Source organism: Rhinoderma darwinii, chromosome 1 (assembly GCF_050947455.1).
Source record: "Rhinoderma darwinii isolate aRhiDar2 chromosome 1, aRhiDar2.hap1, whole genome shotgun sequence".
In the NCBI taxonomy this organism is placed as follows: Eukaryota; Metazoa; Chordata; class Amphibia; order Anura; family Rhinodermatidae; genus Rhinoderma; species Rhinoderma darwinii.
Genome location: NC_134687.1, coordinates 527,213,534 through 527,230,196, shown reverse-complemented (window position 1 = coordinate 527,230,196; position 16,663 = coordinate 527,213,534). Strand labels below are relative to the sequence as shown.

Sequence of the window (16,663 nt, the reverse complement as noted above, 5' to 3'; positions counted from 1 at the left end):
TAGTTTGTAATCTCTGTATCATTTAAATACTACACATTTTTATTACTAAACCGAATAAAGCAGAGTCAGAAGTTGTTGTTTTCATAGCGGCCAGAACATTTGTTTCTTATTTTGATGCAAAGCTAAAGTCCCCTACTTCCATTCACACGGCAGTAGCGTTAAATGATACAATTCTATCTCTCTGCAGTCGCTGCTAGTGGGAGTTCACCCCTATTGAACTCCAATAAGAAATGTAACTTTAGTAAGCTCTCTCTAAATGTGGCTGCAGGCAGATAGAATTTTGTAATTTAAAGAGAGTCATCTGTTTTTTGCCTCCCAAAACACTGACAAAGCCAAGCTATCTATAGGGTAAAGCAGTAGAAACATACCACTGTTGAATAACTCGGTTCTTGCATCAGGGTAAAAAAAAGTTTTATTGCCATGGTACTTGGACTGGGCAATTTTAGGAGCTAAATCAAAATTACGATTAATTGAACATGTAACCTCGATCACGATTAATAAACAATTCTTAGGCCACACCCCTTTTTGCATGCCTTGTTCCCTATTTGCATGCCACACCAATTAATCTAGATCCCCTGAGCCTGCTGTATACTACTGTATATAATATACCCCCTGACACTGCCCCTCACATAGTATAATGTCCCTATAGCTGATAGGTAATTGCCCTCAAAAAATTATATATTTTTAAATAATTTCAGCAAAGAGAACCACACTCGGTGTGCACCACCAATGTAAATCTATAAATTGAAAACCAGAAAGGGGAAGGAGGGAAAGTGTGGTTCAGTGAAAAATTTCCATAAAAATAAAAAAACTTTTATTAGTAAATCTATGATGATTAAAAAGACCAATGTAAGGATATGGTAACAAGTGCAGATGTCCCCTAACTCTGCACTAAAGACATAATAAAGTAAAATTGTGAAGTGAATACTCTAAAAATTTGAAATAAACAAAATATATGATGCCTGCTATATACTATATAATGGATCCCTAAAATACCTCCATAAGACATGAATGCAAAGAGTTCTTGGTCACTATTGAATAGTGTGTTCCAGATGAAAGAGACTTATAGATGTTAACGTTGTATATGTGCTATCTATACACAGTCTATGTGGTCCATTTGACAAGGGTTACAGTAACCGCTTCTATGCCACAATTGAGGTATAGGTTGTCTGTGTGTGCGCCTACTAATGATCAAGCAGACCATTAAGGGATTGGCACTACGCTAAACATGTTTTTATTGTAAAGTATGGCCCTATGAGTACTATCATATGAGTGGAGTTTCTCCACCGGGCTGTACAATTGTAGCCCAGCGGTGGAGCAACCCCACAATAGGAAGCAGAGAGTGTACGAGCAACAGTAGTGCCGTGTTTTTATAGAATAGCACAAAAAAATAGCGCGTAGGAGACCGTGGGCCGTAAAAACCTCACGGAGTGTATTCTCAGTATGGCCACTTTTATTCAGCGACCATTAAACAAGTCCCGCATTCGGGATGAGCGGAGAGTGAGCGGGCAAATATGCTACAAACCGCTCCAGGAGTGGTAGCGGTAGTGTCCACTGAACTGTGTCCAGGGAATCGGACACAGAGTAGTGATCAACGTAAGGCAGGCTAAGTATCTAATTAATAGAGCATAGATTACCTTGGTTGGTGGGAAGAGGAGATCGTTTTCTGTGACCACATGAAAACTTTTACAGACCATGTGTGCCTCTGGCGACGTTATATTGATTACATTTTCATAATTTGGGGAGGCGCCATCTTAGATTTACAGAAATTTATAATATTACTGAATGACAATGATCTCAATCTTAACCCCTTAAGGAACCAGCCTAGCCTGTTTTGGCCTTAAAGGAACAGTGTCATCACAAATTATTTTTTTATATGTTAAAGATGTTAGTGCTTTATTAAAAACGTTTATATTTATTTGTGTGTTTGTGTTTTACTTTTTCTTATTTTTACACTTTTTCTTCCCTATGGGGGCTGCCATTTTTTGTTCCATTTCTGTATGTGTCGATTAACGACACATACAGACATGGAATACGGCAGCCACAGTCCCATAGGGGCTGCGAACGGCTCCCGTCCCATTCACTTGTGTGTACGGCGTCTGTGTGGGAACTGCGCATGCGCCGCTCCCACACAGTCCAATTTGAAATGCGCGCCGTCCGGCGCCATTTTCCTGTGGACGGAAGTCGCGGCCGGACAGTAATATTACTACTTCCAGTCGCGGCTTCCGGACTTGTGCACTTGGACCAGCGGCAGCAGACGGAGCGGACGGGCCGGAGGGAGCCGCGGCGGCAGGAGCAGGTAAGAGATTTCAATGTATGTTCGTGTTTGTGTGTGTTTACTACTGTATGTAAACCTACTACACTGTGTGTTAGCTCAAAAAATGGCGACACCCAGTGTAGGAGGTTACACCGTTAAAACCGCTCGTTTATCCCGGCACTAGCCAGGATAAAGGAGGGGGGGGATGCTGAGAGCTCACTAGAGCGAGGGCTTTTTACCCAATTTTGCAATGCTGCAATTTTGGGAATAGCTCCATCTAGTGACCAGAAATGGGAAATATTATAAATTAGAATTAATTTATAATATTTCCTGACTCGTGAAAAAAATAAAAAAAATTTGAACAATGTTTAATCACCCACACACTAAATGTTTAATTAAAAAAAAAAAAACATGTTTTTCTGGCAACACATTCCCTTTAAGGACACAGCTGATTTTTTTCAAATCTGACATGTTACTTTATGTGGTAATAACTTCGGAATACTTTTACCTATCCAAGCGATTCTGAGATTGTTTTCTTGTGACCTGTTGTACTTTGTTAATGAAAAAATTTGGTCGATAAATTCGGTAATTATTTCTGAAAAACAACAAAATTTAGAGAAAATTTGCAAAAATTAGCATTTTTCTAAATTTAAACGTATCTGTTTGTAAATCAGATAGTAATACCACACAAAATATTAACTAGTTAACATTTCCCATATGTCTACTTTGTTTGCATAGTTTTTTGAACGTCCTTTTATTTTTCTAGGACGTTGCAAGGCTTAGAACTTTAGCAGCAATTTCTTATATTTTAAAGAAAATTCCAAAAGGCTATTTTTACAGGGGGCAGTTCAGTTCTGAAGTGGCTTTGAGGGCCTTATATATTAGAAAGTCCCCATAAATCACCCCATTTTGAAAATTGCACCCCTCAAGGTATTCAAATCAGCATTCACAAAGTGTTTTGACCTTTTAGGCGTTTCATAGGAATTAAAGCAAAGTAGAGGTGAAATTTACAAATTCATTTTTTTTTGCCGAAATTCATTTCTAATACATTTTTCTTTGTACCACAGAAGGTTTTACCCGAGAAATGCAACTCAATATTTTATTCCCCAGATTCTGCATTTTTTTTTTTTTTAAAATATCCCACATGTGGCCCTAGTGTTCTACTGGACTGATACACAGGCCTCGAAAGCAAAGGAGCACCTAGTGGATTTTGGGCCCCCTTTTTTTTAGAATATATTTTAGGCACTTTGTCAGGTTTGAAGAGGTCTTGTGGTGCCAAAACAGTGGAAACACCCCAAAAGTGACCCCATTTTGGAAACTACAGCTCTCAATGAATTTATCTATGGGTAAAGTTAGCATTTTGACCACACAGGTTTTTCGCTAAATATATTGGAATTAGTCTGTGAAAATGAAAATCTACTATTTTTCTGAGACCTTTTTAATTTTTACAAGGAATAAAGGAAAAAAAAAGAACCGCAACATTTCTCCTGATTACGGCAATATGTGGTAATAAACTGCTGATCGGACCCAAGGCAGGGCTCAGAAGGGAAGGAGCGCCATTTGAATTTTGGAGCACGGATTTTGCTGGATTGGTTTTCGGTGCCATGTTGCATTTGCATTGCACTGGAAGGGACCAATACCGTGGAAACCCCCTAAAAGTGACCCCATTTTGGAAAAACCCTCCAGGAATTTTCAAGGGGTATAGTGAGCATTTAGACCCCACGGGTTCTTTTGCAGAATTTATTAGAATTGGGCCACGAAAATGATTATGAATGTTTTTTCCACTAAAATTTTGCATTTTCACAAGGGATAAAGGAGAAAAAACAACCATTTTTTTATAAATCAATTTCTCCCGAGTATGGAAATACCCCACATGTGGTCATACGTTTTTTTTTTCATTAGAAATTAATTAACCCTTTCAGGACTGATACATTTTTTGCTTTCTTATTTTCATTTTTCACTCCCCGCCTTCCAAGAGCCATAACTTTTTTATTTTTCCATCAGTAAATTACCATAAAATGTACTGGGAAACTGAAAAAAAATGCTTTGCGGGCTGAATTTGGCAAAAAATCTGATTCCATTTTTTGAGGGTTTCGTCTTTACAGCTTTCGCCGTGCGATAAAACGAAAACTTTACTTTATTCTGCGGCTCATAACAATTACGGTGATACCAAATTGATATAGTTTTTTTTATATTTTACTACTTTTACAAAGAAAAATCTATTGGTTAAAATAAATTTGTTTTGTTTCACCACATTCTGAGAGCCGTAACTTTTTTTTATTTTTCGGTTAATTCAGCGGTGGGAGGTTTTCTTTTTGCTGCACGAGCTGTAGTTTTTATTGGCACCATTTTTTTGGTACATAAAAAGGGATTAAAAAGTTGTATCACCGTAATTTTTTTTGGGAGAGCTAAGTCATTTTGGCGGTTTACATTATTACATTTTTTTACGTGTACACTGTGGGAATTAAATAATGGTATGCTGTAATAGTTCGGACTTTTACGGACGTAGCGATACCAATTTTGTTAATTTTTTTTACATTACTTTAGAAGAAAAATGGGAAAAGTTATTATTATTTTTTTTGAACTTTAAAAAAAAAAAAAAATTCTCGCTACTAATAACTTAATTCTTCCACACATTTATTAGTCCCCTTAGGGGACTTGATCCAGCGATCATTGGATCGCTGGTATAATACACTGCAATAAGAATGTATTGCAGTATATTGTTATTTACAGGCTTCTGTAACAGCGCGATCGCTGTACCTGCCCGTTTGTCCCCGCTGCTCCTCCTAGGCTTCCGTACATGGCAACCCGGAGGTCATTGTCTGGCCTCCGATTGCCACAACAAGCATCAGCAGCCCCCACAATCACTTTGCGGGGGCTGCCAATATGCTTCAAACCCATTAAATGCGGTGATCGCAATCGGTCGCCGCATTTAAGGGGTTAATTGCCGAAAGCAGCGGCGATGGTCCGCTGACTGGCAAGACTTGTGTCAGCTGTCAGGGACAGCTGGCAGCGCGGTTTTGTCGCTCTGTGTATACACAGAGTGACAGTTTGAAATAGTGACGAAAATTAACGTCCTGCTGCGGGAACTAATACCAGACGTTCATTTTTGTCATAGGTCGGGAAAGGGTTAAGCTGACCCTTGCTTTTGATCGCCAGTCGATCCTCTGTTTAGATGTCCAAATATACACGGACACCAAGGGGGATATTCACAGAGATCTGTTTAGGAAAGTAACTTCCACTAACAGTTTGATTGCCGCTGACAGTGCACATTCTAAGAATACAATAAGCACAATCTCTAAGGGAGAATTTTTACGACTCAGACGTAACTGAGATCAGAGTTACAATTGTACAGCCCGGTGGAGAAACTCCACTCATATGATAGTACTCAGAGGGCCATACTTTACAATAAAAACATGTTTAGCTTAGTGCCAATGGCTTGCTTGATCATTAGTAGGCGCACACAGACAGCCTATACCTCAATTGTGGCATAGAAGGGGTTACTGTAACCCTTAGTTTATGTGGTCCATTTGACGTGTATAGATGGCACATACACAATGTTAACATCTATAAGCCTCTTTCATCTGATACCCACTATTCAATAGTGACCAAGAACTCTTTGCATTCATGTCTTATTGAGGTATTTTAGGGATCCATTATATAGTATATAGCAGGTATCATATATTTTGTTTATTTCAAATTTTTAAAGTATTCACTTCACAATTTTACTTTATTATGTCTTTAGTGCAGAGTTAGGGGACATCTGCACTTGTTACCATATCCTTACATTGGTCTTTTTAATCATCATAGATTTACTAATAAAAGTTTTTTTTATTTCTATGGAATTTTTCACTGAACCACACTTTCCCTCCTTCCCCTTTCCTGTTTTTCATTTACATGTCCCTATAGCTGCCCCCACACAGTAAAATGCCATAATAGTGCCTAATAAAATACATACTCCCCTAACCCTGTTCCAGCGACAAGTGGAGGAGATCACTCTGCTTTTCCGGTCTGTGGGCTCAGCGCATATTTTCAGGTTCTGGTGGACTTCCGGCGTTTCAGGCGTCCTATTGGTCCACGGTGTCCTTAACGCCCACCCCATTTACTTCTGGTTTACGCTCAATGCCCACGTGCCACGGAGAGAGGACAGTGCCCGCTCCACTGGTATATATAAGGATGATGGCGGTTATATTCAGGGAAGATGGCAGGTATATACAGGGATGATGAGGGTTATATACAGGGATGATGACAGGCTGGTATATACAGGGGCGATGGGTGTCCCTGTATATAACCATCATCCCTGTATATTACCTTCATCTCTGTATATTACCTTCATCATCTCTATATATTACCTTCATCGTCTCTGTATATTACCTTCATCATCCCTGTATATTACCTTCATAATTTCTGTATATAACCCCCATCATCCCTTTATACAGGGATGATGGGGTAATATACAGGAATGATGGGGGTTATATACAGGGATGATGGGAGTAGTATACAGGAGTAGTATACAGGGACCCCCATCATTCCTGTATATAACCCTTATCGTCCCTGTATATAACCCCATCATCTGTGTATATACCATTGGGGCGGGCATTGAGGCTATACAAGAAATAAATGGGGCAGGCATTGAGGACTCTGTGGACCAGTAAGCTGCCTGAAATGCCAGTCTATGGAAGGCGTGAGGCAGTGACGTCATTGGACCTGTGCGCTGAGCCGTGAGCAGCCATCGCTATACAGTGAATAGTAGAGCAGGGAACTGATGTTCTCCTGCTCTACTATAGGATTCAACTGTTGAAACTGGAAAATAAAAGAAAACGAAGATTACCTTGGTTATCTGCGCTGAATTTCAGTTTTGTTTTTTTTCGATAAATTGCTCAGATGTACAGCGTACCCACTTCATTTCCCAGCCTCAGGATCCCTAGGCGTGAGTGGTGGATGCTGTCTTTTTTTTTTTTTCCCGAAGCTCCGCAGGATGATCAAGACTCTTTTGGATTCCATTCATCCTCATCGCCTCGGACTGGCCGCGTCTTTGTTGGTATGGTGACCTGTTGGCTCTACTGGCTGACGTTTCCTGGTGCCTACCTCTCAGGGACGATGCGCTCTCTCAGGGGCCTATCTTCCACCTGAATTTACAGTCTCTGGTTTCAACAGTCACGCCGTTAAACAAAGTGCTAAAGGCACAAGGCTTTTTGCAGCAGGTGATCCATACCATGCTGAAGGCTTGGAAACCACCTTCGGCACGCACTTGGAAAACCTATATTTTCAATGGTGTGAGGATTGGTTTTCTCCTTTCCCAGGCTGCTAGTGTTCCTCTTGGTTGGATCGTGGTCTTGTACTTAGCTCCTTTTAAAGGGCATTTATCTGTGTTGTCCATTCTCTTTAACAGACCTCTGGCGTACTAATCCGATGTCTGGACTTCCTTACAGGGGGTCGCTAACGCGGTGCCCCCTTTAAACCCCCGATTCCCTCTTTGGATCTCACTTTTATTCTCTCTGCAATGCAGTTGGTTCTGTTTGAAACTCTTCAAGAAATTTCGATGTGTCTGCTCACTTGAAATTGGTGTTCCTTGTGGCGGTGACCTCCACCCTAAAGGGTTTCTGAGCTGTCAGCCCTGTCATGTCGTCTGCCATATTTAACTCTCCACCAAGATAAGGCGGTACTCGTTTTGCCGTCCTGCTCATACAGCAGTGCATACTAAGGAATGCTGTCTTCACAATTCGGATGTTATCCACGCCTTGCAGGTCTACCTCTCGCATACTTCCACTAACTGCAAGTCCAACTCCATGTTTGTGGTTCCGGAGGGTCCGAGAGTTTGGCGGCCTCGAAGGCTAGAATCGCTCAAAGGCTGCGGTTGAATAGTTGCGAGGTCTATCGGGTCAAGGAAAAGGAACCCCCATTCCGGATTACGGCCCATTCCACTAGTGCGGTTGATGCTTCCTGGGCTGTGGCCCATCAGGCTTCTGCTTCAGTTTTGTAAGGAGGCCACCTGGTCGTCTCTGCACACGTTTACCAAATTCTAAAGGGTGCATAATTTTGCATTCGCGGTTGTTGCCCAAGGTATTGCAAAACTTTTTTTTTTTAACCTGATGCAAGGACGAAGATTATCAACAGTGGTGTGTTTCTCCTGCTTTACACTAGTATTCGCTAGGCCGTGTTATCAGTTTGGGAGGCTAAAAACCTGCCTTTAACTCTATGGCTGTGTATAAGAAAAGAGGGGAATTGAAGCTGTGTTTTAGAAAAACAGGGAACGTATATTATGAAAAAAAATTGCCACAAAATCTGGAGCCTGTTTCTTATACCAAAACGAAACAATATGTAGTTAAAGTTATACCAGCTGTAAGTCTTGGGTAGTTCTTTGTAACTTTAAGTATATGCAATAATATTAATATTTTAAAGGGAGGATTTTGTGTTTATGGATGCTATGCTAATGGTGTTCTGTGTTACAGGAGTCAAAGGATGAACAGTGGAAAAGGGCAATGGACTACTTAAACTTTGTAAATGAACTGAACTACATGACTCAGATTGTGATTATGCTATATGAAGACCCAAACCAGGTGACTTATATGAAAATATTTAGAATCCATTATACTCCAGTAAACCGTTAAATGATCACTAACTTCTGAACAAACTTTGCATAAACCAATAATACAAACTAATATATGAAACTTTTGTAAAATATATCTTATTAGAGGAATATTCCTCTTTCCATACTCATCATGCTTCTTTCCTCCTGCCCCTTCCTAATTGTTCACTCACTCAAACTTTTACTGCTTTTTCAGTCTCCTAAAGAAGAGACAGACTATCATCTCACTGAGGGATCAGCTTATAGCTGCCCATAGAAGTATATGGAGAGGGGAGGGTGCAGAGTGAGAGAGAGACACGAGACCTTATAGTAGGTGTTCTATCTCACCCAAGTGCTGGATTCACAGCTACACTGGTCACTACTGCTGTATAATATTTTCCGTATTGCTGCTGCCCCAGCTTCTTATGGTGTTCTACAATATTGGGGAGTTGGATGTTCTCTTCTTTGTGTGATTTGTATGGGAGATGGCATAGCATTTAGGCTCCACCCAATAGCTCAGGGAAAACATAATTAGAAATGGAACATACAGAGGCGAAAACTGCTTTAAAAAATGCAGAATATAAGTCAAGTAATGCCTAGAAATAGTGTTATTCCTCATGTACACACCTATAACCGCTCATTCTTAAAAAGTCACCCAAAAGTTTGTGACAGAAGACAAAGGTTTAACTGTAAATCACAAAGTTAGCAGTGGAGTACCACAAAGTCCTGAGAGGAAGAGGATATAAGTATTATAGAATATCAATACAAAGAACAATGTCGCTGCAGGAACTGTACAACCGACTATGGTACATCAGTTACATGTAGAGGAAAGGGACTTCCATCATTCATATAGGAAAGGGTTCTTTACAGTTAGAGTATACCCTACCTCAAGAGGTAGTAATGGCAAAAATAATGACTGCATTCAAAGAAGGACTGAATGAAAAAGAAACATATGGCAATTTTAACGGTTTTCAATGCTGAATTTTTTTTCTTAATGCAATATTTTTTGAAGAAAAACTCTTAAAAAGCCTACAAGTAGGACACGATGTGTATTTAGGAAAAGACAGCAAACCTATTTAAAAAAAATTGCGCTGTAGGCAGAATGAAAATGTAACATTTGTGTATCCGTTAGGCCTTATTCAGACTAGCGTAAAACTCGTCTGTGTGCTGTGCATGGAAATCACTCACAGCAAGCGGACCAATTGATTTCAATGGGCCCGTTCACACATGTAAGTTTTCATGCAGCGAGAGTCCATCGCTTGAAACTTCATGCATGTCCTACATTGTTGCGTTTTTACGCACCTACGTGCCCATTGAAGTCAATGGGTGCGTGAAAACAACGGACAGCACACTGATGCACATCCGTGTGCTGTGCGTAATTTGCGCGTTAATTCTATTTAAAAAAAAAAAAGTGCTTTGCGAGTGTGTGAAAAACACATGCCACTCGCAAAGCACACTGATGCAATAACACAACGCACACGGACAGATTTACGCACGTTTTCTACACAGTTAAATCTGTCATGTTCGTGTGAATCTAGCCTCACTATGATTTTTCCACTGCAAAAAATATACATGAAAAAATGCAGCAAAACGGCCCTATATTGTTCCAGTACTTTTATAACCTTGAAGTCTTATTTTCGCATAGACCATATGTTACAAATACCTGCCGTTTATATAAATCCTAAATGTAACCTACTGCTCCTAATAGGATTTAGCAATTGTCTTTATGCTCTACAGATTTCAGTTACTGGTAGAATCCCATAAATGTGTTGTTGAGACTGCCATAGGCATACAGTTGCATAAGTTTGGGGGCACTTTTTAACCCCTTGGTGCCGGGCTGTAAATTTTACTGTTCTAGCGCTATGTAGTTAATACAAAGCGCTGTAAACGTGTAGCACAGGATAGTGCGGGCACAGGAGCTGTGCTCTATTATAGCTGACCCACTGCTGCAACTGCCAGGATCGGAGAGCGAATTCTAATCCCGGCCCTTTAACGCTTCAGATGCTGTGGTCAATAGCAAGCCCGGCATCTAAGTAGTTAGAGGGAAGGGGACTCGATCTCTGGGTGCTGACGGGTTGCCATGGCATAAGAAGGCCCCCAGGTCTGTCATGTGTGTGTGGGCATATTAATCAAAATGAAACCGACTAGTAAAGCAACAGTTCTTTACCATTTTGTTCTGAACTTCATGTACAGGACTTATCATCGGAGGACAGATTTCATGTTGAGCTTCATTTCAGTCCAGGTGCTAAAGGATGTGAAGAGGATAAAAATTTACCTTCTGGATTTGGATACAGGCCAGCATCACGAGAGGTTTGCTGGACTTTATTTCAACAGCTTGAGGAATTCTGTTTCTCTTCATTAATATTATATCACTTTACAGTGTAAGGATGCAGTTTTATATACTGTATAGTAGAATTTTACCCCTGTCCACAGGATTCTTTTGCAAACTGAGATTGACATTTGAAAGTGACTAAATCTGCTAGATTCTGATTGCATAATGAAGACCTGATGGTCTGACATATTGACCACTTTCCATTATAACCTCTGTGCCTCTGTAATGTTATTCTATAGGGACTTCTTTACATATAGTAGCACATACCCTGCTAACCAAGGCTCCCTTGATAGTCCTTTACGCATCCTACTGTTACATAGACAGGGTGACATCTACAATGTAAATTTTCGCATTTCAAGGATCACACACTTTTGATGGACCAAAATTTCAGCTTGACACTGTCTTATACATTACAATGATCAAGTAACACTCTGAACTTCTTTGTCCCATTATCCGTGCTTGACGTTACAGTGCTCGCTGGTTGCAACTCCCCATCGCCAATGTCCTGCGGTAATTTCTGAAAGTTCACTGTTGTAATAGGAACGTTTTCAGTGCCGAAATTAACCTAAGGCGCAGATTTTTAAGTCCACAGCATGTCAATTTCTGCTGCGGAAATAGCATTGTGAAATTTTTCCCATTGACTTTAATGGGGGAAGCAAAAATCTGAAAGCAAGTCCTTGTGTTGTGGATTTCGCTGCGGATCCGAAGGGAATCTGCAGCGAAATCTGCTAATCCAGAAAAAAAAAAAAACACACATTTTTCAAAGTTTTTTTTTAAAAGGAAACAAAACACTATTCTTACCTCTCCTGATCCCCCAGCTGTTCTCTGTACACCCGCTCCTTGAGTGATGATGTGTTGTGTCGAGACGTGACTTCCGCAGCAGTCATATGTGATTAAGGGTAATCGCAGAAGTCTTTGTAGTCACTGACATGCGCAATAGGCACAATCTGAACCATTTGTATTTATTTATTTATTGATTTGCTTATATAGATATATATATATATATCTATTGAGATAGATATATAGGTAATAAACAATCCAAGGTCTAGCAGCACTGGTCACAGTAATTCGGTGCAGATCCCAGGGATTTGACTATCATCCCCAAACTTGCAAAGAGACACCAAATAGTGAGCACATCCAGTAGTTGGTGTTTAGAAAAGAAAGAACTTTATTAGCCCAAATGCAACGTTTCGGCTCAATGTCCTAGAGCCTTTCTCAAGCATGTATTCACAAGTACATGTGGAGGTATAAATAGGGCATCCGTGACAAGCCGTTCAACATTGGTCAATAAGGCAAACTCCGGTATAGTGGATGATACAAACCGTACCATCCAACATTTGAAGGATTGAAAGTTAAGTGAATTTGCACCGCGCATGCGCAGTGCAAATCGGAAGGTTTATAGCGGCCACACTGGAAGAATGTGCCAGCGATGCCATAGGGAGAGAAGGGAGTAAGTAATATGTGTCATTCAGCCCATGCGCAATGAGTGCATAAGAAGCAGTCACGGCCATGTTTGGAATTGGTGTTTAGAGATATAAAACTACTCCGTATATTGTACAACTGAAGCGGCCACAAGGTAAGACTGTATAGGTATATGGGCATAAGCAGGGAGAGAGTGAGTGACTCTATCTCTAGAGAGAGCGCTATAGAGATATATATATATATAGAGAGAGAGAGATATATATATATCGAGAGATATATATATATATATATATATATATATATATATAGAGAGAGAGAGATATATATAGAGAGAGAGAGATATATATATATATCGAGAGAGAGATATATATATATATAGAGAGATATATATAGAGAGAGAGAGAGAGAGATATATATATATATATATATATATATATATATATAGAGAGAGATATATATATATTTCAGCAATTCAATTTGCAAAGTGAAACTCATATATTCTATAAATTTATTACACACAGAGTGATCTATTTACAGATTATTATTTTTTTTTAATGTTGATGATTATGGCTAACCGTTAATGAAAATGCAATATTTAGTCTAAAAAAATTAGAATATTGGGTAAAAGTTGAAGATTGTAGACTCTAATCACTCTAATCAGCTAATCAACACAAAACACCTGCAAAGGTTTCCTAAGCCTTTAAAAGGCTCAGTGGTCCAAGGTCCTGTTTTCAGATTAAAGTAAATTTTGCATTTCATTTGGAAATCCAGGTCCCAAAGTCTGCAGGAAGAGTGGAGAGGCATCAATCCAAGTTGCTTGCGGTCCAGTGTGAAGTTTCCATAGTCAGTGATGGTTTGGGGAGCCATGTCATCTGCTGGTGTTGGTCCACTGTGTTATATCAAGTCCAGAGTCAGCGCAGCCGTCTACCAGGAAATTTTAGAGCACTTCATGCTTCTCTCTGCTGACAAGCTTTATGGAGATGCTGATTTCATTTTCCAGCAGGACTTGGCACCTGCCCACACTGCCTAAAGTACCAATACCTGGTTTAATAACCACCGTATCACTGCGCTTGATTAGCCAGCAAACTCACCTGACCTAAACCCTTTAGAGAATCTATGGGGTGTTGTCAAGAGGAAGATGAGACACCAGACCCAACAATGCAGACGAGCTGAAGGCCGCTATCAAAGCAACCTGGGCTTCCATAACCCCTCAGCAGTGCCACAGGCTGATCGCCCCCATGCCACGCCGCATTGATGTAGTAATTCATGCAAAAGGAGCCCCGACCAAGTATTGAGGGCAGATACTGTACATACTTTTCAGTAGGCCTACATTCCGGTATTAAAAATCATTTTTGAAATTGGGCTTATATAATATTCTAATTTTCTGAGACTAAATTTTGGTTTTTCATTAACTGTTACCATAATCATCAATATTAAAAGAGAAAAATGCTGGAAATAGATCACTCTGTGTGTAATGAATCCTTATAATACATGAGTTTCACTTTTTGAATTGAATTACTGAAATAAATTTCACTTTTTGATCTTCTAGTTCATTGAGAAGGACTAGTGTGTGTGTATGTATGTATGTATATGAAAGAAAAATATATATATTATATATATAAAATTTCTCTCTAATGCTTTCTCGAAGCTCTATACAGCAGATTTTTTTATTTCTTTTTTTACTACTGAGACAGGAGGACAAACTGAGTGGTAAGTACATATGGCTTTTTTTGGGTTGTTTTATTTAGAGTGAAAGTTCGAAGAAGCCGGTACATAGCAATGACAGCGATGAAGAGTCTGGTGCGTGCAGAAAGGATGAGCCTGATCGAGCCTTGGTGATGTTTAAACCTATGGTGTCTGACCCTATTCACATTCACAGAAAGTCTCCCTTACCTCGTTCCAGAAAGATAGGCTCCGTAGAGGTAAGTGTCTTGATCTGCTGTTTTGTCATGGTATTTGAGATTTACTTTCCTTTTTCATAAACTTTCCTCAGATGTTATCTTGGTTAGTGCTGTCTTTAACGTGGCTTGCTTACAAGCCATATATCCCATAGTGTTTATTGGACAATGTTATCTTGTTGTAGTTCCATTTGGAATAGTATTAGAAGCTGCATATCCCAATCACACTGCTGTTTTATAGCAAGACGGTGTGTCTCTTATACACCTGTTTTTCTCAAGAGCTTGTTTGATAGCTACAAAAGACACTTGTCACATTTGAAAGGGGTCTCAAGTGTGACTACAGTTGACCAGAATATGTCATTCTCCCATCTCACGCTCTGAGGTCCAGAAAGCTGGTACATGTGTAGCTGTTTCATGAGCCCTTACCCTGCAGAGCTGCTATATCTGTCTCTTTGCCTTCCTATGACAGAGGAAACAAAATGTTCGGCCAGTTTAAATAAAAAAACAATCTATATACAGTGTATACTTTTTTGCATATAATGCTTAAAGTGTACCAATTGTTACAAAACAAAGTCACTATCGTATCAGAGGTGTGCTGTGTGGTCTCTCTAACACCCTCATGCAGTTGTTTCACAAACACAGGCTCTGAGAGATACTGTAAAATGACACCCCCTCCTGCCCATCTCCCAGCATATAGACATTGAGGGAGATATCCCGCTGCAGCTTCCCCACAATACTGCATATTACAAGGTATCATATATTCACATGACCACAGTGTTTCCATCATGTCAAAGATAGGCACTTGGGCAGCTGAAACGCTCCTCAGTGTTAGAACCTCACCAAACCGCTCCAGTCATCTCCGCTTCCTTGACACCTATGAGAGTGAACTTGTGGGAGTGGAATATTGGGGAGTTAGGCCTGAAATACAAAATACTTTTGTGACAAATTAGCTGTTCTTTCAAAATGTATCCCATTTATATGGCACAACAAGAAGCAGGTGATGTGTATATGGAAGCAGTAGATCCAAAAAAGCTCTTGGGCCTAGATGCCGCAACAAGTGTGTTTGTGATTCACCCCCCTTATCTGATTGATACTGCTAACTCTTCCTGCGCTGGAAACTTCAGTCCCTAACTGATTCTAGGGTCACGTGGATTTACTCATTTCTATTAGTTGTACTTATATAGTGTTTTGAATAACTACAATTAATCCCCCCCCCCCCCCCCCCGCCAACTCAATAAAGGCATCTAATACAGACAGGAGGCAATGTCTAAAGGCCCTGTTCACACAGAGTTTTTTGACGAGTTTTTTTGGGGCAGAAACCTCGCCAAAAAACTCCTCAAAAACCGCCCGATAATGCCTCCCATTGATTTCAATGGGAGGCAGACGAGTTTTTTTACCACGAGTAAGGCTATGTTCACACGGAGTATTTTGGGGGAGGAATATCTGCCTCAAAGTTCCAAACGGAATTTTGAGGCAGATATTCCTCCCCCAAAATAGTCCGTGTGAACAGCAATTATCGCGCCGTTTTTCGCCCGCGGCCATTGAGCGCCGCGGGCATAAAACAGCGAGATATACGCTTTCTCCTGCCTCCCATTGAAGTCAATGGGAGGTCGGAGGCGGAAGCGCCCGAAGATAGGGCATGTCGCTTCTTTTTCCCGCGAGGCAGTTTTACTGCTCGCGGGAAAAAGACGCCGACGCCTCCCATTGAAATCAATGGGAGGCGTTCTCGGGCCGTTTCTGCCGAGTTTTGCGACGCGGTTTCCGCGTCAAAAAACTCGGCAAAAGACCCCGTGTGAACATAGCCTAAAAAAAACTCGTCGTGGTAAAAAGAAGCAACATGACCCATCTTGAGGCGGTTTCCACCTCCAAAATCCCATTTCAATGAGTCAGAAAGAGGAAAGAAAAACCTCGACGAGTGTTTTGACGAGTTTTTGTTAAACCACTGTGCAAAAACCTACTGGAGCAGTTTTTGCAGGAGGAATTTTCCTCCTGCAAAAAACTCAGTGTGAACACAAAATCCAGTAATAGCGTTTTGCCACTATTATGCCACACATTAAAGGTTATGTATAGTTGTTCTCTGGACTACAAATAAGAATGTCTGTCTTTTTTTTCCCCCTGATCATTTTGCTTTGTCTCTAACTTTGCATGCTTTGCTTTGTTTTTGCCCCCTTTCTCACTTCTAGGAA

General features: G+C 40.3%; 1 protein-coding gene across 16 annotated transcripts in view; it reads left to right on the top strand.

Annotated features, from left to right (window-relative positions):
- The window catches only part of PPIP5K2 (diphosphoinositol pentakisphosphate kinase 2), a 133,107-nt gene that overhangs the window by 88,728 nt on the left and 27,716 nt on the right, over nt 1–16,663 (top strand). For 10 of the 16 annotated variants that reach the window (XM_075836884.1, XM_075836877.1, XM_075836825.1 and 7 more), the window contains 4 exons: nt 8,710–8,817; nt 11,019–11,135; nt 14,328–14,501; nt 16,661–16,663. The exon at nt 16,661–16,663 is cut by the window's right edge and continues 171 nt beyond it. In XM_075836884.1, coding sequence (XP_075692999.1) covers nt 8,710–8,817; nt 11,019–11,135; nt 14,328–14,501; nt 16,661–16,663 — 402 coding nt within the window. The remainder of the gene's footprint in view (nt 1–8,709; nt 8,818–11,018; nt 11,136–14,327; nt 14,502–16,660) is intronic. The other 6 variants (XM_075836869.1, XM_075836912.1, XM_075836897.1 and 3 more) reach the window with 2 other exon arrangements.